Source organism: Anomalospiza imberbis, chromosome 3 (genome assembly GCF_031753505.1).
Source record: "Anomalospiza imberbis isolate Cuckoo-Finch-1a 21T00152 chromosome 3, ASM3175350v1, whole genome shotgun sequence".
In the NCBI taxonomy this organism is placed as follows: domain Eukaryota; kingdom Metazoa; phylum Chordata; class Aves; order Passeriformes; family Viduidae; genus Anomalospiza; species Anomalospiza imberbis.
This window is the reverse complement of record NC_089683.1, coordinates 168,511-191,096: the sequence shown is the minus strand read 5'-3', so window position 1 is coordinate 191,096 and position 22,586 is coordinate 168,511. Positions and strand designations below refer to the sequence as shown.

The 22,586-nt window shown below is 66.7% G+C and overlaps 4 protein-coding genes and 1 non-coding gene across 12 annotated transcripts; 3 read left to right on the top strand and 2 right to left on the bottom strand.

Annotated features, from left to right (window-relative positions):
* The first annotated feature begins 182 nt into the window (after positions 1 to 182).
* On the top strand, positions 183 to 346 carry LOC137472027 (U1 spliceosomal RNA). Its single transcript, XR_010997982.1, has one exon. It is a non-coding gene; the product is annotated as a U1 spliceosomal RNA (small nuclear RNA).
* Positions 347 to 2,025: 1,679 nt separating this feature from the next.
* Positions 2,026 to 6,625, bottom strand: EIF2B4 (eukaryotic translation initiation factor 2B subunit delta). Of its 4 annotated transcripts, none has more exons than XM_068183064.1 (13): positions 6,532 to 6,625; positions 6,395 to 6,438; positions 6,180 to 6,318; positions 5,587 to 5,793; positions 5,269 to 5,351; positions 4,989 to 5,080; positions 4,518 to 4,632; positions 4,160 to 4,236; positions 3,869 to 3,971; positions 3,550 to 3,677; positions 2,742 to 2,922; positions 2,485 to 2,665; positions 2,026 to 2,266 (listed from the first exon to the last, which is right to left on the bottom strand). In XM_068183064.1, exons 1-13 carry the CDS (start codon positions 6,545 to 6,547, stop codon positions 2,067 to 2,069), a joined length of 1,566 nt encoding a protein of 521 aa, XP_068039165.1. In that variant the 5' UTR covers positions 6,548 to 6,625; the 3' UTR covers positions 2,026 to 2,066. The 4 variants fall into 4 exon arrangements, with proteins under 4 accessions (XP_068039165.1, XP_068039166.1, XP_068039167.1 ...); XM_068183065.1 differs by having other exon boundaries at positions 5,587 to 5,796; positions 6,210 to 6,318; XM_068183066.1 differs by having other exon boundaries at positions 6,210 to 6,318.
* A 186-nt stretch (positions 6,626 to 6,811) lies between these two features.
* Positions 6,812 to 13,174, top strand: SNX17 (sorting nexin 17). Its single transcript, XM_068183062.1, has 15 exons — positions 6,812 to 7,018; positions 8,563 to 8,637; positions 8,839 to 8,956; positions 9,274 to 9,338; positions 9,418 to 9,528; positions 9,890 to 9,980; positions 10,158 to 10,245; positions 10,574 to 10,643; positions 10,760 to 10,852; positions 10,981 to 11,184; positions 11,513 to 11,635; positions 11,736 to 11,813; positions 11,994 to 12,068; positions 12,362 to 12,403; positions 12,493 to 13,174. Exons 1-15 carry the CDS (start codon positions 6,956 to 6,958, stop codon positions 12,610 to 12,612), a joined length of 1,416 nt encoding a protein of 471 aa, XP_068039163.1. The 5' UTR covers positions 6,812 to 6,955; the 3' UTR covers positions 12,613 to 13,174.
* A 92-nt stretch (positions 13,175 to 13,266) lies between these two features.
* On the bottom strand, positions 13,267 to 17,415 carry ZNF513 (zinc finger protein 513). 3 transcript variants are annotated; one of them, XM_068183061.1, is made up of 3 exons: positions 17,281 to 17,415; positions 14,597 to 15,190; positions 13,267 to 14,403 (listed from the first exon to the last, which is right to left on the bottom strand). In XM_068183061.1, the coding sequence occupies exons 1-3, from the start codon at positions 17,318 to 17,320 to the stop codon at positions 13,652 to 13,654; spliced, it is 1,386 nt and encodes a 461-aa protein (XP_068039162.1). In that variant the 5' UTR covers positions 17,321 to 17,415; the 3' UTR covers positions 13,267 to 13,651. The 3 variants fall into 3 exon arrangements, with proteins under 3 accessions (XP_068039162.1, XP_068039159.1, XP_068039160.1); XM_068183058.1 differs by having other exon boundaries at positions 17,107 to 17,410; XM_068183059.1 differs by having other exon boundaries at positions 14,597 to 15,187; positions 17,107 to 17,410.
* A 1,459-nt stretch (positions 17,416 to 18,874) lies between these two features.
* LOC137470055 (E3 ubiquitin-protein ligase RNF19B-like) lies at positions 18,875 to 22,554 on the top strand. Of its 3 annotated transcripts, none has more exons than XM_068183044.1 (8): positions 18,875 to 19,452; positions 19,858 to 20,039; positions 20,307 to 20,457; positions 20,813 to 20,975; positions 21,418 to 21,532; positions 21,639 to 21,773; positions 21,863 to 22,055; positions 22,171 to 22,554. In XM_068183044.1, the coding sequence occupies exons 1-8, from the start codon at positions 19,004 to 19,006 to the stop codon at positions 22,346 to 22,348; spliced, it is 1,566 nt and encodes a 521-aa protein (XP_068039145.1). In that variant the 5' UTR covers positions 18,875 to 19,003; the 3' UTR covers positions 22,349 to 22,554. The 3 variants fall into 3 exon arrangements, with proteins under 3 accessions (XP_068039145.1, XP_068039147.1, XP_068039146.1); XM_068183046.1 differs by having other exon boundaries at positions 18,883 to 19,452; positions 22,194 to 22,554; XM_068183045.1 differs by having other exon boundaries at positions 18,889 to 19,452; positions 22,189 to 22,554.
* The last annotated feature ends 32 nt before the right edge of the window (positions 22,555 to 22,586 follow it).

Below are 22,586 nucleotides of genomic sequence, written 5' to 3'. Positions count from 1 at the left end.
CCCGCGCCAAGCCCGCGCTGCCCTGGCGCGTCCGCGGGCGCTGCGCGGGCCGGGCCGTGCGGGCCGGGCCGTGCGGGCCGGGCGGGAGCGGGGCCGGGCGGGAGCGGGGCCGGGGTGGGGCCGGCCGTGTGGTGGCGAGGCGTGCGGCGGGCGGGCGGTGCGGGCGGGGCGGGCGGGCAGTCATACTTACCTGGCAGGGGAGACACCATGATCAGGCAGGTGGTTTTCCCAGGGCGAGGCTCATCCCTTGCACTCCGGGTGTGCTGACCCCTGCGATTTCCCCAAATGCGGGAAACTCGACTGCATAATTTGTGGTAGTGGGGGACTGCGTTCGCGCTCTCCCCTGGTTTCTCTGGTTAATGACAGATCTAAATGTGCGATATTGCACTCTCTAAGGAAAAATTTCCTTTTTCAATGCAGGGACTCTCTTCCCCCGCTCTCCGATCTCCAGTGGAGCTAGCTCCGCGGGCTGCAGCGCTCGCGGTCACTGCTCGCCGCGATGGTGACAGGGCAGTGTACGCCCCGGCGCTGCACCGAGAACGGGGTCAGGGACACGGGAGCCGTGGGATCTCGGACCGCGGGTGTAGGAGGTGACCCGCGAGGGGTCAGGGATTCCCTGTCAGGACGGGAAAGCAGCGAGGGCAGTCCGGTCGTGCTCTCGGTGTGCGGTTTGAGAAGAGCCGTGGGTTCAGGGGCATCCCAGGGCGCTCTCTCCGAGCAGGCCGTGCCGGTGCCCGGGAGACATATCCCCGTTCCCTGCAGTAATTGGCCATGGGATCCCTAAAGGGGGCCGATGGACTGCTGCCATTGAAGCCGGGATGGTCCCGGTCTGTCCCATGCTGTGTCTGCAGGAGCAGGGAAACACCCCGGTGAAAGGAGTCCTCGCCGGGAACGGGGTGCGGAGATGGCGATCCCATCGGTGAGCACTGTCCGGGGCACACCCGGCCGAGTCCGTGAGTTCAGCTGGACTGACAGAGCGGGAATTTGATGCGCCCCGAGTCGGACGAAGTCTCTGCCCCTGTCCATCCCCCCCGCTAACCCGAGTCCTGCCGTCCCACCGAGCGCGCAGTCGGGCGGGAGGCGCTTCTCGACCCGCGGGCTGGAGCCTGCAGAGCCGAGGCTGGCCGGCTCCAGCACAGATGGAGATGGTGCAGGGACCGGGCGCCAAAGCCCCTGGAGCCGGGCTTGCAACACTGCTGCTGCGTGTGTAAACGATCCTGGCGGCTGCGATTGGGAACACCAACCACCAAGATGTGCACACTACCTGTAGCCAGCCCAGGTTACAACTCTCCCTCCAAACAACGGAATGGGGCAGAATGCGAGCACGCACTCCCTAACCACAGATTACGCAGTCACGCTGCACATGGTGATGTCGCACGGCTCAGCACACCCGGAGCGCAGCGACCAGCCCGATACGAATTTCCTCCCTGCGCGGCCAGTGTGACTCTGCAGCCGGCACGGCCCGGGCCGCGCAGCGCCCGCGGACACGCGAGGGCAGCGCCGCCTCTGCGCGGGCTGCGTCCCGGCATGCCGCGCGGCGGAGGCAGATTTGCATGGACACGCCCCGTGAGGACTCCGCTGCGCCCCCGCCCCTGCCAGAGCAGCGGTGCGATTTACATGGCCCCGCCCCCGGCGGCAGGCCCCGCCCCCCCGGTGCCGCTTCCCCGCGGCCTCACGGCCCCGGGCACCACGCGCAGACCGGCCGGCCCCCGGGGGAAGGGCCCTCTCCGGGGCTGATTCCAGCGGACAGGCCAGAGGGACCCGGGCTGTCCCCCACCAGCCCAGCTCGGGGGTCTGCCAGAAGCACAGCCCCAGTGTCACCAAATCTCCGAGGAGGGTAAGCCAGGGGCCATCGCCACAATACCATCGTTTCCCCAGAGGAGGGGCCGAGGGACAGGGAAGACCCATCTATGCTGCAGCATGGAGTGGGAGGAAAGGCCCCAAGAAGGTGCAGGGCTGTGCCAGACGTGACATGGATGACATGGGTGCCAGGGCTCTGCCACACCACAGATGGCACACACAGAGTACTGGGGCCTGGTTTATTAGTGTCCATGCAGCTGCTCTGACTACTGATCCACATTCTTAACACGCAGGACCACAGGCACTGAGGTGCAGGGGATCATGCCCAAGTCTGTGATGACCAAATCCACCAGGTCTGGGGGCGTCACATCATAGACCAGGTTAAGAAGGCGTAGGGACTTGTTCTCTGCCCAGCCCCCAAGCTGGGCCTGGCCCTTCCGGAGCACAATCAGGTCATCAGGGTCATCTGCAGAGAGCAGAGAAGCAATCAGGATCGGGGGAGGGACAGCACCTCTCCATCCCTCCCCTGGAGCGGCAAACGCCACCACTGCCTGCCAGATGCCACTGCCTGCAAGTGACCCCTCGCCCAGGAAGAGGGATGGCAGGGCCGAGCAGCCTGTCATGGTCCACAGCAGGGACCGGGAACGAAGGTCCCAGGTGGGAGGAAAGGGACAGAAGCCATACCCAGCTCGTTGGAGACAAAAGAATCTGTCTGCACCCGCTCGCAGAACTTGTAGGTCTCGCAGCAGACCAGGACAGGCACATTGTAGGCCTTGGAGACCAGGGCGATCTGCGAGGTCCCCACCCGGGACATGACAGAGCCGTTGGCCAGGAGCGCGTGGGCTCCCAGCAGCACTTTGGACACCTGTCGGGGAAGCAGGGGTTCTGTCAGCACCTTGGATCACGCTGCAGCGCCCCTCGCCCGCGGCACAGCCCCTCACCTCGGGCAGCACGTAGGAGATAGCGTTGATCATCACGTAGGTGCAGTGGATGCCCCTGCGTACCAGGCGGCGCAGCGTCTCGCGGCCCTCCAGGCGCGGCCGGCTGTCCACCACGATCACGCGGAACGCGCGGCCCTTCTTTGCGTGGGCGTCGCACAGCGTCCGGTTCACCAGGGAGGAGCTGCAGGGCGCCCGTCAGGAGCTGCCCCTCCCACCAGAGCAGGTATCCACCCTCATCCTCGATATCCTCGGGAGTGCTGCCCCTTCCAGAACCCTCCTGCCACGATGGCTCCCAGGGCATGTCTCCCTGTCTTTGCACAAGGAAGCACCCTGGGAAAGGTGGTGTCGCAGCCCTCCCTGGAAGCAGCACTGACCTCCCTGTCTGTGACCAGCACGAGGGACTCTGTCGCTCCACACCCTCTCCCAGCTTCCCTCTCGCAACACTCCCGGCCTGCATTGGCCTCCTGCCCCTGCTCCTTCCTCTGCCCAGCATACATAGCATACCTGGACTCTTGCTGCAGCAATCTCTGGTTCTCTTCCCCACCTCTACTTCTCGGGATGCAAACTTCCATTATTTTTGCTTCCCGATATTTGACTTTGTTGCAGTTTGTTTAAAATCCAGTGAACAACCCTGGCTGCTCTGTAAGTGCCCTGGGTGGAGGGAGCTGTGACTCTGGGGCTCTTGGAATCCAACTTGATACCAGGTAGGACAGTGCTGAGCCCTGTGCAGGACCATCACAGCCTCGCCTCTCATGCTGTTCCGTTCCCTCCTCCCACTCTGGATCCGCTGCCTGTGCTCTGTGCTCACCATCCATACACCAGTATCACGTCGTGGTCATTGATCTTCTCAAAGGCAGACCTTGAGATGGCCTCAGCTGCCAGGACAATCTTCTCTCGCAGGTATTTGTCAATCACGTCCTGGAGCTTTTCCTTTGCCTGGGGAGAGACATCACATACAGACTTTCTTGCTCTCAGCAACTCCCTGATTTGAGCCAGGCCGGGATCAGGCTCTTCCCCCTAGTAACAAACTTTCAATTCCACTGCAGCACTGTTCTGTGTCTGCATCCCATCCCTGCTCAGCTCCTTCCCCCAGGGCCTGGAGCCTGCCACTGAGCAAGGCCACTCACCTCATCCTCTCTCAGGGTGTCAGGCAGGCAGGATATCTCCTTCTTGAGGAACTTGATGGCATTGCCCATGCTGGCTGAGAGAGGCCGACACTGGTTCAGGAAACTGCAGAAGAAATGGGCTTAGCTCCAAAGCAGCCTGGAGGGCCAAGACAGGGAGAGGGAGGGTGGGCAGGAAGGCAGAAGCCTAGGAAAGTCAGCCAAAGTTTGGGTGGACACTGACCCAGAGATGTGAACAATGGACCACACTCTGCGGAGCTTTGGTCCCTCTGCTCTGGCATTGGGAGCCCTTACCTGATGTGTGGCTTTAGCTTGGCCACCAAGTCCCGTGACAGCTCCTCATTGGGGGGAGTGGAGTAATCCCGGATCAGCTGAGACAAGTAGAAAGGGAGTATGATCTCAGGGCACCCCGCCAGACGGGCTGCACTCGGGGCACACATGTCCTGCACAGCCTGACACACTGCCTGGAGGGGCAAAGACTCCAGGGACTCTAAACAGCAGTGGCAGTGCCAGAAAAGGACCCTGCCGTGGCACAACCCAAAGGAAGAGGCTGAGGCTGACTGACCACGGATACAGCCTCAGCAGTCAGGGCACAGGAACACACACCGGCACGCAGCACAGTGCCCCTCCTGCCAGGCAGCTGCTCAGGTACCTGTTTGAAGACTTCGAGCAGCGCGATGCAGCGGGCGTTGGAGCCGTTGATGATGCCCTGGGAGTACTGGAGGCCGAGGCGCACCACTGCTGGGTGGATCACTGTGGAGGGGATGCTGCAGGGACCAGGGGGAGGGAGCTGTCAGCTCCTCTGCAGCCCAAAACACTCAACCCATTTATGAGCCCCAGCCCAACAACCCAAGGGACGGCCCAGGAAGGGTGCTGGTGGTAACCTGAGGAGCCAGGCTCTCCCCACAGCCCCCTCTCCTGTGGCCCTGCACCCTCCCCACAGGAAAGATATTGGGCTGCCCCTACTGCCACTCCCCAAAGCAAGCGAAATGTGCCCCACCACTCCATCAGGTGTATCCCACATGCAAGACTATGGCACCCCTCCTCCAGAGCCATTCTGCAGCCAGGCCAGCCCAAGCAGAGCCCAGCACTGCCAGAGCCCCGGGCTGGGGAGGCCCTGTACCTCATCTGCTGCGTCAGTGGCTTCTTCCGGCTGTACTGGTGGAGGTGGGAGAACAGGTTGACCTTGGTGCCATAGTCCTGCCTCAGAGGTACCTGCAGCCGAGTATTGTGATGGCTCACCCAGTGCTCTGCTCATTCCAGGGCCAGCAGTCACACCCAGCACTCGCTCAGGGCATGCAAAGTTCCCCTCTGCCCTTCAGAGAGCCCACCATGTGCTCCCCCAGGCCCTCTGCAGCACAGCTGCCCCAGGTGTGCAGCCTGTCACCCAGTCCTCCTCCTACCTGCTGCCTCTCCAGCTTCTTGGCCAGTTTCCTCTGGGCAGCAGGGTCATCGACCTGCACATGCTCCGGCAGCCGCTTCACCACTGCAAGGACAGCTGGGATGAGGCCAAGCTGCTTCGGTGCACCCCCAAATTCAGGGGAGGCACTCAGGGACAGGCAGAACCCAGACCATGGACAGAATGAAGGCAGGGCAGCACCCAGGGACAGGCAGAACCCAGAGCACGTATGGATTACATGGGCATCCTCCGCCTGTGCCCACACCAGAGCCTCCCATCCTGCTCACCCACCCTCTGCACCCCGTGGTGGTGACAGCCTTACTGGACTGGGGCTCGGTGGGGCTCTGCCGGGGCTTGGCCGTCGTGGCTGCCTGGCTCAGCTCTGCCTTCCTGGCCTGCTTCTGGGCCCGCTCAGCCTCCTGCTTAGCCCGGCGCTCTGCTCGCAGCTCCGCTTTGCTCTTGCCCCCCGCGGGTTTCTCGCCGTCACCGGGGCCATCAGCCGAGGCAGGAGGGGATGTGGGCTGAGCAGCTGCTGGGGGGGAGGAAGGGGGAGTCTGTGCCCAGTCTGGCCGGGAGACGCAGCCCAGTGCGAGGGGCAGCCCGCGGCAGGGAGAGCCCCCTGGGCCCTGAAGGGGCTCCGCGCCCTGGACACCGCGCAGCTGACACGGCAGCCCGGGGCAGCTCGGGGCAGCCCGGGGCAGCCCCGCGCTCCCCTGGGCAGGGGACTGGGCTCTCTGTACCGCAGTTCCTACGGCAACGCGGCTGTCCGAGGGCGCGAGGGCCCGGACCGGGGCACGGAGTGGGGCTACACCCGCCGGCAGACACTGCCGGCTCCGGGCGTTGCCGGCCCGGGACAGCCGCGGGCCCGGCCCGGCGCCGCCCCGCTCGGGGCTCTGCGGGGCCGGCGGCGCTCACCCCGCGGCTGCCCCGCTTCGGGGGGCGCACCCAGCTCCGCGGGCTCGGCCGACGGCCCCTTCTCGCTCCTCTTCTTCTTCTTCTGCTGCTTCTTCTCCTTCCGCAGCTGCAGCTTCTCCTCCCGGGAGAGCTCCGGGGCCTGTGAGCACACACCGTCAGGCGGCCCCGACCCCGGGCCCCAGCCCCGGCCTCACACCAGCCCCGGCCCCGCTCACCTGCGGTCCCGCCGGCACTGGCGCAGCTCCCTCGGGGTTCCCACCTAGAATGACGGGAGCGTGAGCGCGGCCGGGTCTCGCCCCGGGGCCGGTGCCCGTGTCCCGGGGCCGGTGCCCGTGTCCCGTCCCGCACTCACCCTCCCGCTCCGCCATGGCGCCCGCGCGCCGCCCTCAGCGCCCCCCGCCGGCCAGGCGGCTCCGCGTGACCCGCGAACGGCGAGCTCCTCTGCGCGACGCGTGACGTCACCCCGGTGCGGGGCCGGTCCGTTCCCGGGGTCCCTCCCGCGGCCCCGCCCCGCCGGTCCCGTCCCACCCCGGCGCTCGCTGCCGGGCGCGCCGGCAGCCCCGGCGAGGCGGGGGCGCTCGGGGCGGGGCAGGGCAGGGCGTCCCCGGGGCGGGCGGAGCGGGGCGAAGCGGGGCGGGCGAAGAGCGACGGCCCCGGGCGGGGCGGAGCGGGGCGGCCCTGGGGCGGGCGGTGCTGCCGGCCGCGCCATCGCGGGGAGTGCTGGCCCGAGATGGCGGCGGCGGGAGGCGGGTAGCGGGGGCGCGCTCGGCCCGGCCATGCACTTCTCCATTCCCGAGACCGAGACCCGCGCCGGGGACGGCGGCGCCGCCGCCTACGTGGTGAGCGGGGCCGAGGGAGCGGAGCTGTCCCGCAGAACGGAGCCGCCCCGCGGAGCCGAGTGGGTGGCGCGGCTCCTCGGCCCGGGTGCGGTGCGGCCCCGGTGGGGCCGTGCGGGTCCACAGCCCCGGCGCGGTGGTGGGTCGGGATCAGCACCGGGACCGCGGCCGGGCGAGGCGGGCAGGTTCCGGCCCGCCGCCATCCCCGGCCGGCGCCCTGTGCCAGGGCCGAGCAGGGATTGGGCCCCGCCGCCCCCGCGCCTCCGGATCGGGCGCGGGCGGTCCCTGGAGCAGCCCCGGGGATGTCCGGACCTTGCCCTGCCCGGGCGCCGCGGGCGGGGGTGGGCAGCTCGCAGGGGCCCCGTCCGGTCTCATCCCCAGCTCCGGCTCATCCTGGCCCGCCCGTCCGTCCGTTTGTCCCGGCTTCCTGTTTTGGTCCCTGCGCCGTGAGCGCCTCCGGAGAGGAGCCGGGGGACGCTGCCGCCGAGTGGCGGTGGCTCTCGGGCGTCCAGACCCCTTTCCGGGGCCGGCAGAGCCCCCAGGCTGGGCGGAGGGTCCGGATCGGTGCTCTCGGGGTAAGGGTGGGCACCGCTGGGCTTCAAGACCCACGCTCCCTCTGCCGAAATCCCTCTCCGGGGATCCCCCTCGGGACCTCGAGGTGGGGCACGGTGCGGTGGTGAGCGGTGATGGAGAGACCCGGTGAGCTGCAGGAGCTGCAGTTGCTCGAGGGCCACAGGAGCAGGCAGCCCTCCAGGCATTTCGTCCTTGTGACCCCCCTGCACTTTGCCCTCCGCTGCTGCCGAGGCTCCTCAGGCCTGGGGGAGACCTTGGGGAGAGCCCTTGGGCAGCCCGGGGGCTGGGCAGGCGCTGTGACCTCACGGAGAGCCCTGGTTTGGGCAGGGGTGGGTGCTGCCTGTGCCACCGCTGTCCCTCCTGGTTCCTCGGCGCAGCAGCGTGAGCTCCAGCCTGGCTGGGCTGGGACCTCTGCTGGGCCTTGGGCAGTCCCAGGCTGGGGGCACCCGTGGGAGGCTGGAGGCTCGTGCCCATCCTCTGGCCCTCCCAAAGAGCGCTGTGGGGATGGCAGGACTTGAGAGGACAGTGCTGTCCCCTGCAAAGACTCTGCCTATGGTGAGGTGCCGGCAACTGGCCCATGGAGTTGCCAGGCCCCGAGTGTTCTGCAGTTGTAGCTGTGCTCTGCCCGTGGCGTCAGCAGGAGCTGAGCCAGAGCAGAGGGGCTGCAGCCAGGGACCAGCTCCTTGTGACGCCCTGGGAGCGGGGAGGGGTGTCCTTGTCTCTTGGCATGGCTGCAGGGCTGCAGTGTGCCTCTGTGCTCCCCACGGCTGGGCAGACAGGGGCAGACCGTCCTGGTGTGCAGTGGGTATGTCTCTTGGATGTGCTCATACTCCCTGAACGATTTTGACTGTCAGCTCTTTGGCAAGGTCCTCAGGACTGTTGCCTTTTCCTGGGTGCTCCCTGGCATCCTGGGCAGGTCCTGGGATTCCTCGACCTGCCAGGTGCTGGGATCTGACTGGCCTCTCTCCCTGCAGGCCTACAACATCCACGTGAACGGGGTGCTGCACTGCCGGGTGCGCTACAGCCAGCTCCTGGGCCTGCACGAGCAGGTACGGAGGGCGCTGGGATGCCCACTCCTGCTCTGTGACATTCCATCTGGGTTCTTGCATGCTGCTGTACTCCCATGGGGATGAGGGATGCTGGCAAGCTCTCTGCTCCCCTTGCTAGGTCCCTGGGGATCAGCGAGGGTGGGGGACGAGGGCAGCCACCGTCTCTCTGGAGGATCTTGCAGCGCTCTGTTCTTATCCTAGTTAAGGAAGGAGTATGGCACCAACGTGGTCCCAGCCTTTCCCCCAAAGAAGATCTTCACGCTCACCCCAGCAGAGGTAGAGCAGCGACGGGAGCAGCTGGAGAAGTACATGCAGGCTGGTAAGCTGGGCCTGCCCCGGCCCGGTTGTGCAGGGCATGGCCCATGGCTTCCTCTCTGCACTGCTCCGTTCGCCGTGGTGCATCCTGCACCTCCCCATGTAGCACTGGCATTTGCTGGGCTCGTCCCCTGGATGCCAGCTCCTGTCCCAGCCCCTGCCCTGCCCTTCCCTGGCAGAGTGGGGATGTGCAAGGGGGTCCCTGGCTGCCGCAGCATACGCTCTTGAGGGCAAACTGAGGGGCTGCAGAAGGGCCAGGCACTGGTGTGGGTCCCTGCCCCTTCCCATGGGACTCCTGACTCCTCGTGCCCCTTCCTGCAGTGCGGCAGGACCCAATGCTGGGAGGCAGCGAGACCTTCAACAGCTTCCTGCGCAAGGCCCAGCAGGTGAGGGGCCGAGCCGTGGTGGGTCTGGGCCCCCAGTGTGTGCTGAGGGGCTGGGTGCCAGTCCAGTTTCTCTCTCCAGGAGACGCAGCAGATCCCCACAGAGGAGGTGGTGCTGGAAGTGCTGCTCTCTAACGGGCAGAAGGTCAAGGTCACCATCCTTACGTCGGACCAGACAGAGGATGTCCTTGAGGTGCCAGAGCTCTCGTGCTGGGTGGGACCAGCCCCTCCTGCTGCGTTTCTGTGGTTTCCCACGGGTGGGGCTCTCAGCCTGGTAGCCCCTCCTGCCCTCCCCTGCCATCTGCCCACCCTGGAGCAGGGTTGACTTGGTGGGGCTGAAAGCTGGGAGCTGAAATGGGTGTGCTGCAGGATGTGTCTGGGTCCTGACTGATGTTTGGGGTCCCCTAGCTGTATCCTGGTTGCGAGGAGCCCCAGGCCTGGCTGCAAGGCAGCAGAGGTGCTGCCTTCCTGCTGTTGAGAGGTCCCAGAATGCACATGGCTGGGTCTTGCCACCATGTTGGGACTATATGGGACTATCTTGTTCTTCCTCCCAGGCTGTGGCCTCCAAGCTGGATCTGCCAGATGACCTGGTTGGCTACTTCAGCCTCTTTCTAGTGAGAGAGACCAAGGATGGAGCTTTCTCCTGTGAGTAGAGCCCACTGTCGTGAGACATCTGCTCTGCCCCCTGCCTGGAGTGATGGCTGTGTGCTTGGACCCCACCCTGGCTGGGGGGCACAGTTGTTTTCCTCGGGACACCCTGGTGTTGGGGGCCATGGGGCTCCTGCTGTCCAGAGCTGCTGCTGAGGCGGCGTTTCCCCGCAGTTGTGCGAAAGCTGCAGGAGTTTGAGCTGCCATATGTGTCGGTCACCAGCCTGCACAACCCCGAGTTCCAGATCATTCTGCGCAAAAGGTGAGCGGGGGCTGTGGGGCAGCAGCGGGGTGGTGCCCAGGGCTCCCTGTTCCACAGAGGGACCCTCCCCTCCTGCCACTGCTGCCCACAGATGCTTTGGCCCCCAGGAACACACCTGACCATCCCTGACCGTGAGACTGGAGCGTGGGCTGCCCTGCTGTGCTCAGCTCATTTCTGCCTTCCCATGGCAGCCGGTTTGGGTGGGGAGCAGGGCACGGTGACTGATGGCTAGGGGGGAGCTGGCCAGAGCCAGCCTGCAGGAGGGTGATTTTCTCTTTGTTGCTGTCAGGAGGTGGGGAGGAGGCTAACCTGCGCGGTTTCCTTCCAGCTACTGGGACTCGGCCTATGATGACGATGTGATGGAGCATCGCGTGGGGTTGAACTTGCTGTATGCACAGGTGAGGGTTGGTGTGGCACAGCCAGCTGAGGACGGACACTGCACCCCTTGGCCACAGCTGTGCAGGGGCTTGGGTGGCTCCGGTCCCAGGCGCTCATCGACCTCTGCTGCTTGTAGACGGTGTCAGACATTGAACACGGATGGATCCTTGTCAACAAGGAACAGCACCGGCAGCTGAAGTCCCTGCAAGAAAAGGTCTCCAAGAAGGAGGTAGGACAGGGTACAATGCCACGACTGGGGCAGTTCTGGCTCTGCACCAGCTCCTCTCTGCGTGACGTGTGGTACCGGGTTGGTCACCTGTTCCTGGCCCGGGTGAGCATCCCTGGCTCTGCCTGCAGTTCATCCGCCTGGCGCAGACCCTAAAGTACTACGGCTATCTCAAGTTCGACCCCTGTGTCACCGACTTCCCCGAGAAGGGCTGCCACGTCGTCGTCAGTGCCGGCAACAACGAGCTCAACTTCCAGGTGCGGCTGCCGAACGAGCAGATCAAAGAGGGCAGCTTCAAGGTCACACGCATGCGGTGCTGGCGGGTCACATCCTCGGTGAGTGATGCCTGGAGAGCAGGAAGGGGTCTGGGGGAGCTGGAGAGACCCGGCTGTGCCGGGCTGGGCTGGTACCTCTTCCTAGGAGAGGTGCTGGCTCTGATGCCAGCTTCTGGCCCACTGGGCCTGGAGAGGGTCTGAACCATGCCTTGGGGCTGAGGGGATCATTGCTGTGAGGATATTGGAGGGGACCTGACAGTGGCAGAAGACCGGTGGGCACTGGGCAGGAGTCTCACACTTGGCTTGGTGCTGCCCTCGAGCTGCACTGGTGTCTGGGGAGCTGCTCCTTCCCCTCTGGAGGCTCCCAGCCTTGTGTGTGTCTTTGCAGGTGCCGATGAACAATGGCCCTTCGGGGAGCAGCCCAGGGAAGTCTGAGGTGAAGCTGGAGTTGGCTTTTGAGTACCTGATGAGCAAGGACCGGCTGCAGTGGGTCACCATCACCAGCCCACAGGTAGAGCTGCCCGTGTGAGGGGAAGGGCTGGGCTGGGCCCTGCATAGAGTGTGGGAAGGCTGTGGGGTGCATAGAGCCCCGTGACACTTCTCCCTTGCAGGCCATCATGCTGAGCATCTGCTTGCAGTCCATGGTAGACGAGCTGATGGTGAAAAAATCTGGAGGCAGCATCCGCAAGGTGAGGGTTGGGGCTCGATGATGGCTCTGGAGTGGGATCCCAACCTGGCCCTGTGACTTCCTAGGGTCTGGACTGGGTCCTGAGTGCTCCCCACAGGATGGGGCCAGCATCCCCAGGGCCAGTTATAAGCCCAGAGGTGACACTGGAGCCCCTGTGGCTAAGCTGAGCTCCTCCCTGCAGATGTTTCGGCGGCGGGTGAACGGGGCCCTGCGGCGCTCGGACAGCCAACAGGCTGTGAAGTCACCCCCGCTGCTGGTGAGTGGGACCCTGCAGCCCTGGGTGGGGGGGACACGTGCAGTCACAGGCTCTGACACGTTGTGTACCAGAACTCACTGCCTCCAGAAGAGCCACTGTGCCCTTGGCAGGGCTGGGGCAAGCCCAGAGGAGAGCAAGGCTGTGGTGCCCTGCTTCCAGAGCCCTGGGAAGGGAAAGAGTTCCTGGACCAACTCAGTGAGCCAGACTCCCTAGGGATGGAGGGGGGCAGGTAGAAGGAGAGATGGGTGTTGTGTCCCCTGACGCTGTGCTGCCCAACTGTGCTGTCCTCACAGGATTCACCTGATGCCTCCTGGGAGCCCATGGCCAAACTCTCGGTGAGTTGTGTGTGGGTGCACCAGAGACCTCGGGCTAAGGTGGGGAGGGGAGCTAGGGGTGTCCTCCCTAACATCTCCCTTCTCCACAGAGCAAGCTCACTTCTGTCAGCCTGCGTGGGATCAGCCACTCCAGCTCTGCAAACGACGTGGGTGCTAATGACTTCCACGGCAATTACGCCTTTGAGGGCATTGGTGATGAGGATCTGTAGTGCCCCCTTCCCAGGACAGCCCCGGCCTGAGCAAGGGCCTCTGCTGAGGAATGTACGACCTGCAGCCAGGTTGCAATCAACGTGCCTCTCGCCTGCTACATCCACCTTTCCCTACTCCCCGGGGCTGGAAGCTCGCCCCCAGCCCGCCATTGCCTTCGGGGTGGGGGCAGCTGAACTCCTCCTGCTGCTGGCTCCAGCTGGGAGAGGGCTTGTTTGACCTGAACAGTTTGCCCGGGCAGAGCCCTGGAGCTGCAGTGCAGGGCCTGGCCCAGCCTGGGGGCAGAGCTGCTCCTGTCCCAGCTGGGAAGGCCTGGCCCAGCCTGGGGGCAGACCCAGGCAGGCTCCATAATGCCAAATTAGCATTTAGGTTTGTGCTCCGAGACAGAGTGCAGAAAGCTGTCTCGGGGGCTCCGTGCAGAGTCCCCTCTAACCCGCTCATAGACGCCAGCATAATCTAGGCTTGTAACCACGTATCTCCTGCCGCTCAGCCCGACAGAGCATTAATGGACAGTAACTGATGTTTACACACTGCAACAATGATTAAAACGGATCCTGATTGGTACCAGGCTGTCTGTTGGGGGGTGGCTGCTGTCCCTCCCCTCTCTGTGCCAGCCCTGTGCTGTTCTCCTCTGTAGCAGAACAAGGCCCCCAGCGTGAAGAGCAGATAACAAAACTGACTGTTTAATGCTTTTATACACAATATAAATTACACCGACCAGCACGGCAACAGCCATGGAACCAGTCCTGTTCCCCCCTCCCCCCTTTTCCCCAGGCCCCGGCAGAGGAAGGCTCCGGCAGGCAGAAACAGGCAGGTGGGGTGGCTGGGGACGTGGCGGTGCTGCCGCACGGGCAGGGGTCAGAGCCGCCGGTCGTGACTTCACCCTGCCCAGGCAGGACGGGGCTGCTGGAGGCCCCAGTGTGCCTCTGGGCCTGCTGTGAGGCAGCCCTAAGCCCCCGTGGAGTTGCCCGCCTGTCCTCCCTCCCCCAGGGAGGGCAGGCACCGTGGCACCCCAGGCCCACTGCCGGGCTAAGTGCTGTCTCAGGGCAGGGCTGTGCCCACGGCTGGGGGGGCCAGGAGGGCTTTGGCATTGCGCGGGTTCACCCAGCTCTCGGCTGTGTGGCCGTGGATCTTCTGGTGGCGCTTGTAGTTGTCCCAGTGACCAGTGGTGTAGGAGCAGTCCCGGCACTGGAAGGGCTTCTCGCCCGTATGCCGCAGCATGTGCCGCTTCAGGTTCATGCTCTGGTTGCAACTGTAGCTGCAGAGGCTGCACTGGAAGGGCTTGTCGCCTGAGTGGATGCGCCCGTGACGCTTGAGGTTGGCCAGGTTGCCGCAGGCATAATCGCAGAGCTGGCACTTGTAGGGCTTCTCGCCTGTGTGTACGCGCTGGTGCCGCTTCAGGTTGTCCAGGTGGGCGGAGGCGTAAGGGCAGAGCGGGCAGGCGAAGGGCTTCTCCCCGCTGTGTGTCTTCATGTGCCGCGCCAAGTGGTTGGGGTAGTGGGTGACGAAGGGGCAGAGGCTGCAGGCAAAGCCCTTGTCCCCAGTGCCCTTTCGGGGGCTGGCACCCGGCTCGGTGCCCAGCACCGCCAGGCTGCAGCGCCCGCAGACCTGCTCGGCCAGGCCCTCGTCCTGTGCGAACCCGTCGTCCAGCACCAGCCCGCACATGCGGCACGTGAAGGGGAAGAGCAGCTCGGGCAGCGCAGCTGCCTCCTCGCCCCGCAGCCGTGCGCAGCCGGGCAGGAAGGGGCCGCTGCCGCTGCCCACGTGCAGGCTCAGCTCTGGCAGCAATGGCTCTGCAGGACAAAGAGATGGGGTTGTGAGCTGGGTGGCACAGCGCCGGTGAGGACTGGCTCTATGACGACCCGCAGTGCCCCGGCGAGCCTGGCAGTAACACGACTTCGGGTCAACGGCAGGATCTGTGCCCTGCGCCAGCCCCAAAGCCCCCGCAGTAGCTCTCCCCGCATCCCCACACCCTCCCACCTTTACCTGGGTCCTTGTCCCGCCGGTGCGGCCCCTCGCCCTCAGGCAGGCGGTGGCTGAGCATGTGCCGCTTCAGGTTGCGGCTCTGGTTGCAGCGGTAGTCGCAGGCAGCACACTGGAAGGGCTTGTCCTGGCTGTGGACCCGCTCATGACGTTTGAGGTTGCCCAGGCTGCTGCAGGCGAAGCTGCAGCACGTGCAGTGGTACGGCTTCTCCCCGGTGTGCGTGCGCAGGTGCCGGGTCAGGTTTACCAGCTGGGCAGAGGCGTAGGCACACTGCGGGCAGGCGAAAGGCTTCTCCCCATTGTGTGTCTTCATGTGGCGCTTGAGGTGGCTGGAGTAGTGGGAGGCGAAGGGGCACAGCTGGCAGGAGTAGACGATGCGCTGGCTGCGGCCGCCCTCGGCGCCGGCGCACTGCAGGCAGCTCTGGCCCAGGCTGGCAGCCAGCTGCAGCCCGCACTGGCGGCAGGGCAGGGCGGCGGGGCCAGGCTCGCCCCCCTCCTCGGGGTCACTCTCCACGCTCAGCTGCTGGTACCCAGAGGAGCAGTCGTCGTCGCTCAGGGCGTATGCTGGAATAGCGATCTTCCCCACCAGCGTGTCTGCTGAGAACACCGTGGGGATGGGGCGGTGTCAGCCTGGCTGGCCTGGGCACAGCCCCTCTGCCTACGGCCCAGTCCCACCCCGTGGCACCCGGCAGGCAGTGAGGAGCCCCACAGCCATGGCCTGCCCCAACACCCTGCTGAGGGCTGTTCTGGGTGTCTGGGGAAACCCTGACGTTTCTGCGTGGCTGGCCAAGACCCTGGCACCAGGAAGGGCGAGAGGATGGGTGGATCCATCACCCACCGGCGCTGCTGGGCCTGGTGGGTAGAAGGTGGTGGGCACAGCCTGGCCCAGGCTGGAGAAAGGAGTGCCCCTAAAGCTGCTCTGTGCCCCTCTCACTGTGCCACTGCCCCAGCCCCTTCTATCCTGCAGGAAACATTCCCCTGCCCCACGCAGTGCCACTGTCTGGTGGCAGCAGGGGAAAGGCTGTGCCAGGCTCTCAAGTGGAACTTCTCAGCTGGGCACAGACTCATTCTTCTGCAGCTCCTGTGCTCCACATGTGCCCCCAGGCTGGTGCTTGGGGCTGGAGGGACAGCTCAGCATGACCGGCTGACCCATGCCCTGCTGGCCCCGTTCTGTGCCTGACCTGCAACCCTGGGACCTGTCAGACTCAGCAGCAAGGGGACAATCCCAGGAACCACCCTGGATTGTCCCCTTGCTGCTGCCAGCTGGGCTGTGCCCGGCTCCAAGGACCCCAGGCAGGTGCAGGGATGAGGCTGACCTATGCTGTGGGATGGGGAGGCCCCTACAGCCTCCCAGCCCCTTCCACAGGCACTGACAGAAACACAGACATCAGAAAAGGGCATCCTGCCAAGGCCTGGCTCTTACGGGGGAACTCTTGACCCTGCCTCAAGCCCTCTGCCAAGGGATCCCCTTTCTCCCCAGCTCAGCCCCCGCCACACCAAGGGACCCAGCTGTCCCCTCAGAGGGAACCCCTGTCCCCTCAGCCCAGCAGCCACAGCATCCCCAGAGCACCATCCCCCAAAGGGCCGTGTCAGTGCCCACATGGGACAGCTTGTCTGTCCTGACTGGTTCAGTGGGCTGAGGTCCTACTTCTGCTCCCGGGCTGGGGCGGAATGGGAGGACAGCTATTCCTGGCAGAATGTCCCCAGACCCCTGTCAGGCTCCTAGGGCTACCAAGCAGGCGTTCAGGGCAGGGAAGCACAGCCCTCGGAGCAGCCCCGGCAGCTGGGACTGACACTCGGTGCCAGAGCAGGAGCACGGCACAGCCCAGCAGCCGCTGAGCACATGGACCAGGGCACAGCCCCCGGGGACAGCGAGGGGACAGGGGCCGGACCCCGTCAACTCCCGCCGTTCTGTTCCCGCGTTGCTCGGTGCCCGGGGCGGGAGCGGCTCCCGCCAGTCCCCGTGAACAGCTCCGTGGAGCCGAGCAGCGCTCGCTGCCTCGGCCGGGGCTGACCGGGGCTCGGGAGAACCGGCGGGACGGGCGCTGCCCATCGCACCGGGCCGGGGTGTCGGGGCTGAGAGCGCTCCGTACAGCCCGCAGCGCCGAGGGGAGAGGTGGAACGGGACCCGGGGCCAGCCCCGGCTCCCGGGCGGGAAGCCGAGCCGGGGCTGAGCGCCACGGTGGCTCCGGGATGAGCCCGGCGGCGGCCGCGGGGCGCGGCCCCAAACCTACCGCGGGGACACGCCGTGCCCGGGACCTTCGAGGGAAGGAGCACTCGGGGATCGGTGCCGGGGGTCAATGCCGGGCGGGCAGAACCCACCCGGGGGCCCCGACGGGGGCCGGGCCTCCCCCGTGAGAGGAAGCTCGGCCGGAGCCCGCGCCGGGCGGGCCCGTGGCAGGGCGGGCCGTGCCGGATGCGCCGAGCGCGGGGCCGGTACGGCTCGGCCGGGCCGCGTCGCCGCCGGCGGGGCTGCCGGAGAGGGGCGGCGTCCCCGCGGGGGCCGCACGCACCTGGCGGTCCCTTCTCGGAGGCCGGGCCACGGCCCAGCAGCAGGTCCCCGGGCAGCACCACCGCCGCTCTTGCCGTCTCCTCGGTGCCATCCTCGGCGTCCGCTGCAGCGCTCCGAGCGCCGCGGGTCCCCGCCGGGCCGCCGCCGCCGCCCCCCGGGCCCGCCGCGCACTCACCCTTCACCGGCTGCGGGTGGCTCTGCTTCCGCCGGGGCATCGTGGCGGGCCCCGGCGCCGGCCCGGCCCCGCCGCCCGCCCGCCCGCGGCCCGCCAGCCGCCCCCGCCAGCCCGGGGCGGCCACCGCCGCCCCGCCTCGACCGGACACTTCCGCTTCCGCTTCCCCCGGGCGCGCGGGGGCTGTGCCGGAAGCGGCCGCGCGACCCGGAAGCGGAGCGGGCGCGTGCGCAGGGCGGCGCTGCCTCCCGGCCCCGCCCGCCCCGGCGGCCGCGGCATGAGGGGAGCGGCGGGGCGTGGGGCCGGGCCGAGCCGGGTCACGGGAGAGGCGGGCAGGGCTCGGGGGCGCGGGCGGGGGGCGGGGCGGCACAACAGCGGCTCCGCCCCTTCCGGCCGGCGGGAGGCGGTGGCACCGGCGGGACCGGGGCCGCTACCGGACGCTGACGGTCTCTGTGCCTCTTCAGGGGCGGCTGCGGCTCCTCCCCCGGTGCCCTCCGGGTCCGGCCCCGCCGAGCGCCGGCGCGGAGGGCAGACCCCGGTGAGTCCCTCGCCGGTGTCCCCGCGCGGTCACACCGGGGACACCCAGGCCTGGCGTGTCGCCCTCTGGGCCCGAGGGCCGCTGGCTGTCCGGCCACGCCGTGCTCTGGCCGATGCCGGAGGTGCTCGGTGCGGGGCGCAGCCCAGCCGTGCCCGGTGCCCAGCCGCATCACTCGCTGCGCTCTGCCGGCGGCTCCGCTCCGCCCTGCCTGCGTGGGCCGCGCTCGGCCTCTTCACGGATCGCTGCCGTCCCTTTGCAGGTCCCAGGGCGCTGGATGTGCCGGGCTGTGGCCGTCCCGGGGCAGCCGTGGCCGTGCCGTGCTGCCAGCGATGATTCCCCGCTGACAGGTACAGCCCCGGCCGCCTGCCGCTCTCCGGTCACCGCGGAAATCCCGCCGCTGCCCTTTTGCCCCGAGCTCTGCAGCTGCCCTCTCCCCGGGAAGCGCCGTGTCCCCTGGGGGGATGTGGAGCCACCCAGGGCCTGGCCCAGCAGAGCAGGTATGCTGGGACTCCTCAGCCTCCCCTGAGTGTCACTGCTTCTGGCCTCTTGTCACGCCCGTGCTTCTGCCTCTGACACGGGAGGGCTCTGGAGGCTGTGGGGTGTGGCGGTGCTGCTGAGCTGGGGAGGGCAGGGGTCGGCTGTGGGGTGTAGAGAGGGAAGGACCGTGGGGAGGGAATGTGGGGTGGCCATGGATTCGTGAGCTCCAAGCGAGGAAAATGGGCAGATTTACCCTGCTGCAGGAATCACCTGGCTCCTGGTCACTGAACGAACTGGCTCTCGTGTCCCTTGGCAAGGGAACTCCCGTGAAAAGTGCTTTAGCCATGTCTCACCGTGGGAGGAGAGCCCTGGGGAGGGGTGGGTGCGTGTCACGCTGCCCTGTGCCTGGGCTGGCTGTCGCGGTGTTGCCGCCGTCTTCCCCACGCTGGGATTTGGGAGTTCTGTGGTCCTGGGCCTGTCATGCGGAGCTGAAGGAGGCAGGATGGGGCAGGACAGGCCAGGGCACAGGGCTGGCTCTCAGGGGCAGTTCCTCTGCAGGCTGAGCGGCGCCGACTGCAGCTGGGGATGGTTCCGCTGGTGCCTGTGGTGAGGCTCAGGTAGGAGCCGGGCCATGGGGGCTGCACCAGGGCCAGCACCTCCCCGCTGCCCTCCGTAGCTCAACAGCAGCCCCGGCTACCTTGGCGGGCCGCCATGGACCAGCCCGCTCGTGTGCATGGGCCACGCCGGCTTCTGGGCTGCTTCAGGCGGAAGCCACAGGCCGTCGGCGGGGAGGCACCACCAGAACCGGAGCCAGAGCCAGAGGAGCCCGAGGAGACACGTGTGGTGCTGCCCCTGGGCGAGGGCCAGGCGCTGGAGGAGTGTCCCCTGTGCCTGCTGCCCCAGCCGCCCGAGGCCTTTCCCAGCCTGGCCTCCTGCTCGCACCGCTCGTGCCGGGCCTGCCTGCAGCAGTACCTGCGCCTGGCCGTCAGCGAGAGCCGCGTGCCCGCGTCCTGCCCGCACTGCCCCGCCGCGCTCCAGCCCTCCGACGTGCACCGGCTCCTCCCGGAGCCTGCCCTCCGCGACAAGTACGAGGAGTTCCTGCTGCGGCGGCTGCTGGTGGCTGATCCCGGCACCCGCTGGTGCCCTGCCCCTGACTGCAGGTACCGCCGGCCCCAGCACAGACGGGAGTGCGGGGGTGGGCGTGGGCCCCCTCCTGCAGCAACAGCGTGTGCCTGTGTCCCGTGAGCCCTTCCCAGGCTAGGCTCCTCAGCGCTTTGTCCTGTCTTGGGCTGGGTGTGCCCAGGGAAGTGTCCAGTGCTGGTCTGGCTGCGGAGCCTGTGCAGCTCTGTGTGCCAGGGCTGGCGTCCTTGGCTGTGCTAGATACTCTGTGAGCCCTAGGGCTGTGGGTGCTGGACTGGGTGGGCTGGTGAGGGTGCATCCCAGCTCTCCTGAGCCGGGGCTGTGGCACCAGCTCAGTGCGGGACCGGGACTGCCACGGCCTGGCCTGGCTGTGCGGGGAGGGGGCACCCTGCTGCGGCCCAGCTCCAGCTGCCTTCTCCCCACAGCTACGCTGTCTTTGCCCATGGCTGTGCCGAATGTCCCCGCCTCACCTGTGGGCGCGAGGGCTGTGGCACCGAGTTCTGCTACCACTGCCGGCAGCCCTGGCACCCTGACGGCCCCTGTGCTCCGACCCCCAGCCTGGCCACCCCCACAACACAGCTGGCCCAGCCGGAGGAGTTGGCCCACGGTGAGGCCCTGGCCCAGGGTGGGAGCAGCAGTGCTGGGCTTTGGCGCCGTCCTGTGCCTCTGTGCCTCCTGCCTGTGGGGCTGCTGGAGCCGGGATCCAGAGTTCCCTCTGCTGCAGTCTCACAGCCCCTGTGCCAGTTGGGCCAGGGTGCACAGAGGGACCTCGGCCCCCCCCATGATACCTGTGGGATGGGAAGAGTCTGGGGCAGGCTGGGATGGATGCACACTGTACTGTCCTGCTCCCCCATGCTGTCTTATCTCCCCCCAGCTGAGGCTGAGGACATCAAGGTCTGTCCTCGCTGCAGCGCCTTCATCATGAAGATCAACGATGGGAGCTGCAACCGCATGAACTGCACGGTCTGTGGCTGCCTCTTCTGTTGGCTCTGCCTGCAGGAGATCTCTGACGTGCACTTTCTGAGGTCAGTGCAGGGCCATAGGGCTTGGGAGCCCTGACAGGAGCTGGTGGGGTCTGTGGGACTGCACTGGGCCGAGGCTAGGGGCCCTGACAGGGTGGGGAGCTGGGATGGGGGCATCCAGGCCCTGCCCCAGGTTCAGGGTTAGCCAGGGGGAGCAGGCTGGTCTGTGCTGCTGGCTCTGGCAGGGCTGGGGCTGGCTGCTGGCACCCCCTAGGAGGGAGCTGGAGCTCAGGGTTGGGGGAACCTGGCTGCCTGCTCTCTGGTGGGCTCATGCATGTCCCCTGACATGGGGCCAGGCTGTGCTGGTCTCTGCCTGCCACTTGCAGAAGCCTTGGCTCAGCCCTGCTCTGTCCCACAGCCCCTCTGGCTGCACCTTCTGGGGGAAGAGGCCGTGGTCACGGACCCGGAGGATCCTGTGGCAGCTGGGCATGGTGCTGGGAGCGCCCATGGTCATCTCCCTTGCTGCAGGTGTCGCTGTCCCTGTCATTACCATTGGGATCCCCATCTACATGGGTAGGAAGGTACTGGCAGTTGGTCCTGGAGTCCCTGTGGTCCTGCTGAGTCTGATAGCCCATGGCTCTTGGCCTGGACAGACCTGCAGTGCTCCCTGCTGCCCAGAGCACATCTCTGTGCCACCCCTGACTACCCTCAGCACGTCCCTGTGCCAGCCCACAGTCCTGCCTTGCCAGAACCTTCTTCTGCCCCCAGCAGCCCCTGCCAGTGTGGGTGTGCTCAGCCTGGGGAGTGGGGTCAGGGTGGGCGAAGGGAGGAATGGTTCTTGGGGGGCTTTCCAGGAACACCTGTGCTGTGGTGGCAGTGCTGCTGTGGCTGCCTGTCCCTGAGGAGAGGGAGGGGTGTCTGGGTGGCTGTGGCTGGAGCTCTGCCAGGCTGGGAAGAGGCTGAGTCCCTGGGGCTGTGCCGAGGTCTTTGTAGAGCCCTTCACCTTTCTCTCTTGTCCTCGAGGTGCTGGGCCAGAGCCGGCGAAGCAGCCTCTCCGGGTGCCAGCAGTGCCTCTCTGTTACCAGCAGCGTCCTCCTCTCTCTCTTTGTGTCCCCTATCATAACAGCTCTCACTGTGGGTGAGTGCCGAGGGCACTGCCCGTGCTGGGGGTGGGACTGTGCCTGATGCCTGGCACCAGAGGCAGCGGGGCTGGGGCCGGGCAGTGACCGCTTGTCCGCCCGCAGGCGTCGGCGTGCCCCTGGTGCTCACCTACGTGTACGGGACCGTGGTGCTGTCGCTGTGCCGGAGCCGCTGGGGCTGCAGGGGCGGCCGCACGCCCGGGGACCTCGGCGTGGTGGAGCTGGACAACCTGGCCAAGCGTGGGTCCCACACAGCTGCAGGCCTGGCCTGTGCCCTCCCTGCTCCTGCAAGGAGCAGTCCGTGGGCACGGCGTGCTCTCTCTCCCCAGTGAACGAGCTGTGGTCAGTGCTGCCCAGCCCCAGACCGGGTGAGGACGGAGCTCCGGACGCCGCTGCCTCCCTCCCCAGTAGCAGCCGCAGTCCGCACCCGGGGCCAGCGTGGCCAGAACAGGACAACCAGTCAGCCAGCACAGTGGCCCTTGCGGGGAGCATGCTGAGTGAGGGCCAGGACACCTCTGACAGGTAGGCAGGTGCCGAGGGGGCTGGGGGTGTGGCACATCCCTTCCAAACAGCATCCCCTGCTCCCGTTGTGCTGGGCAGGCACGAGCGATGCTCCCCTTTGGGCTGCTGCCCTCAGGCCAGTGTCTGTCTGCAGGGAAGGTGTCACCATCGAGGTGGAGGTGTCCGTGGAAGCGGTGCCACGTTCTGCCCGGCAGCAGAGCCTCAGCAGTGCCCTGTCTGGGCAGAGCCTCTCTGGGGACTCCCTGGGAGCCACCAGTGACAGGGGCAGCTCCGTGGGTGTCCCTGTGGAGTGATGGGGGCCTGAGGGGGAGAGTCATGATCCACACACAGGCCCTATGCCCTCCTGTGGCAGAGCCAGTCCCCCTCTGCCAGCACACCCAGCCCTGGGAGCTGGGTCCTGGGTGGGTGCAACTGCCCCCAGCACTGCTGCACCCTGCACTAGCCCTGTCTGCCCCTTTCCCAGAGGCACCGCTAGGAAATAAAGCTGCTTACTGAGGGTGCCTCTGTCTCCTGTGGCAAAACTCCCCTGAG

Excerpts from the sequence above, each read along its gene's own strand:
- EIF2B4 (XM_068183063.1), bottom strand. Across the intron at positions 5,352-5,586 it reads CCCCACCGAGCCCCAGTCCA|TGGTGAAGCGGCTGCCGGAG; the intron begins GTAAGGCTGTCA and ends CTGTCCTTGCAG. Across the intron at positions 3,678-3,868 it reads ACACCCTGAGAGAGGATGAG|GCAAAGGAAAAGCTCCAGGA; the intron begins GTGAGTGGCCTT and ends GTCTCTCCCCAG.
- SNX17 (XM_068183062.1), top strand. The coding sequence starts at position 6,956 with ATGCACTTCTCCATTCCCGAGACCGAGACCCGCGCCGGGGACGGCGGC. Across the intron at positions 9,339-9,417 it reads TCCTGCGCAAGGCCCAGCAG|GAGACGCAGCAGATCCCCAC; the intron begins GTGAGGGGCCGA and ends TTCTCTCTCCAG. Across the intron at positions 9,529-9,889 it reads AGACAGAGGATGTCCTTGAG|GCTGTGGCCTCCAAGCTGGA; the intron begins GTGCCAGAGCTC and ends TCTTCCTCCCAG.
- ZNF513 (XM_068183058.1), bottom strand. The coding sequence starts at position 17,320 with ATGCCCCGGCGGAAGCAGAGCCACCCGCAGCCGGTGAAGGGTGAGTGC. Across the intron at positions 15,191-17,106 it reads CTCCGAGAAGGGACCGCCAG|CAGACACGCTGGTGGGGAAG; the intron begins GTGCGTGCGGCC and ends CGGTGTTCTCAG. Across the intron at positions 14,404-14,596 it reads CCGGCGGGACAAGGACCCAG|AGCCATTGCTGCCAGAGCTG; the intron begins GTAAAGGTGGGA and ends TTTGTCCTGCAG.
- LOC137470055 (XM_068183044.1), top strand. The coding sequence starts at position 19,004 with ATGGACCAGCCCGCTCGTGTGCATGGGCCACGCCGGCTTCTGGGCTGC. Across the intron at positions 20,040-20,306 it reads GCCGGAGGAGTTGGCCCACG|CTGAGGCTGAGGACATCAAG; the intron begins GTGAGGCCCTGG and ends ATCTCCCCCCAG. Across the intron at positions 20,458-20,812 it reads TCTGACGTGCACTTTCTGAG|CCCCTCTGGCTGCACCTTCT; the intron begins GTCAGTGCAGGG and ends TCTGTCCCACAG.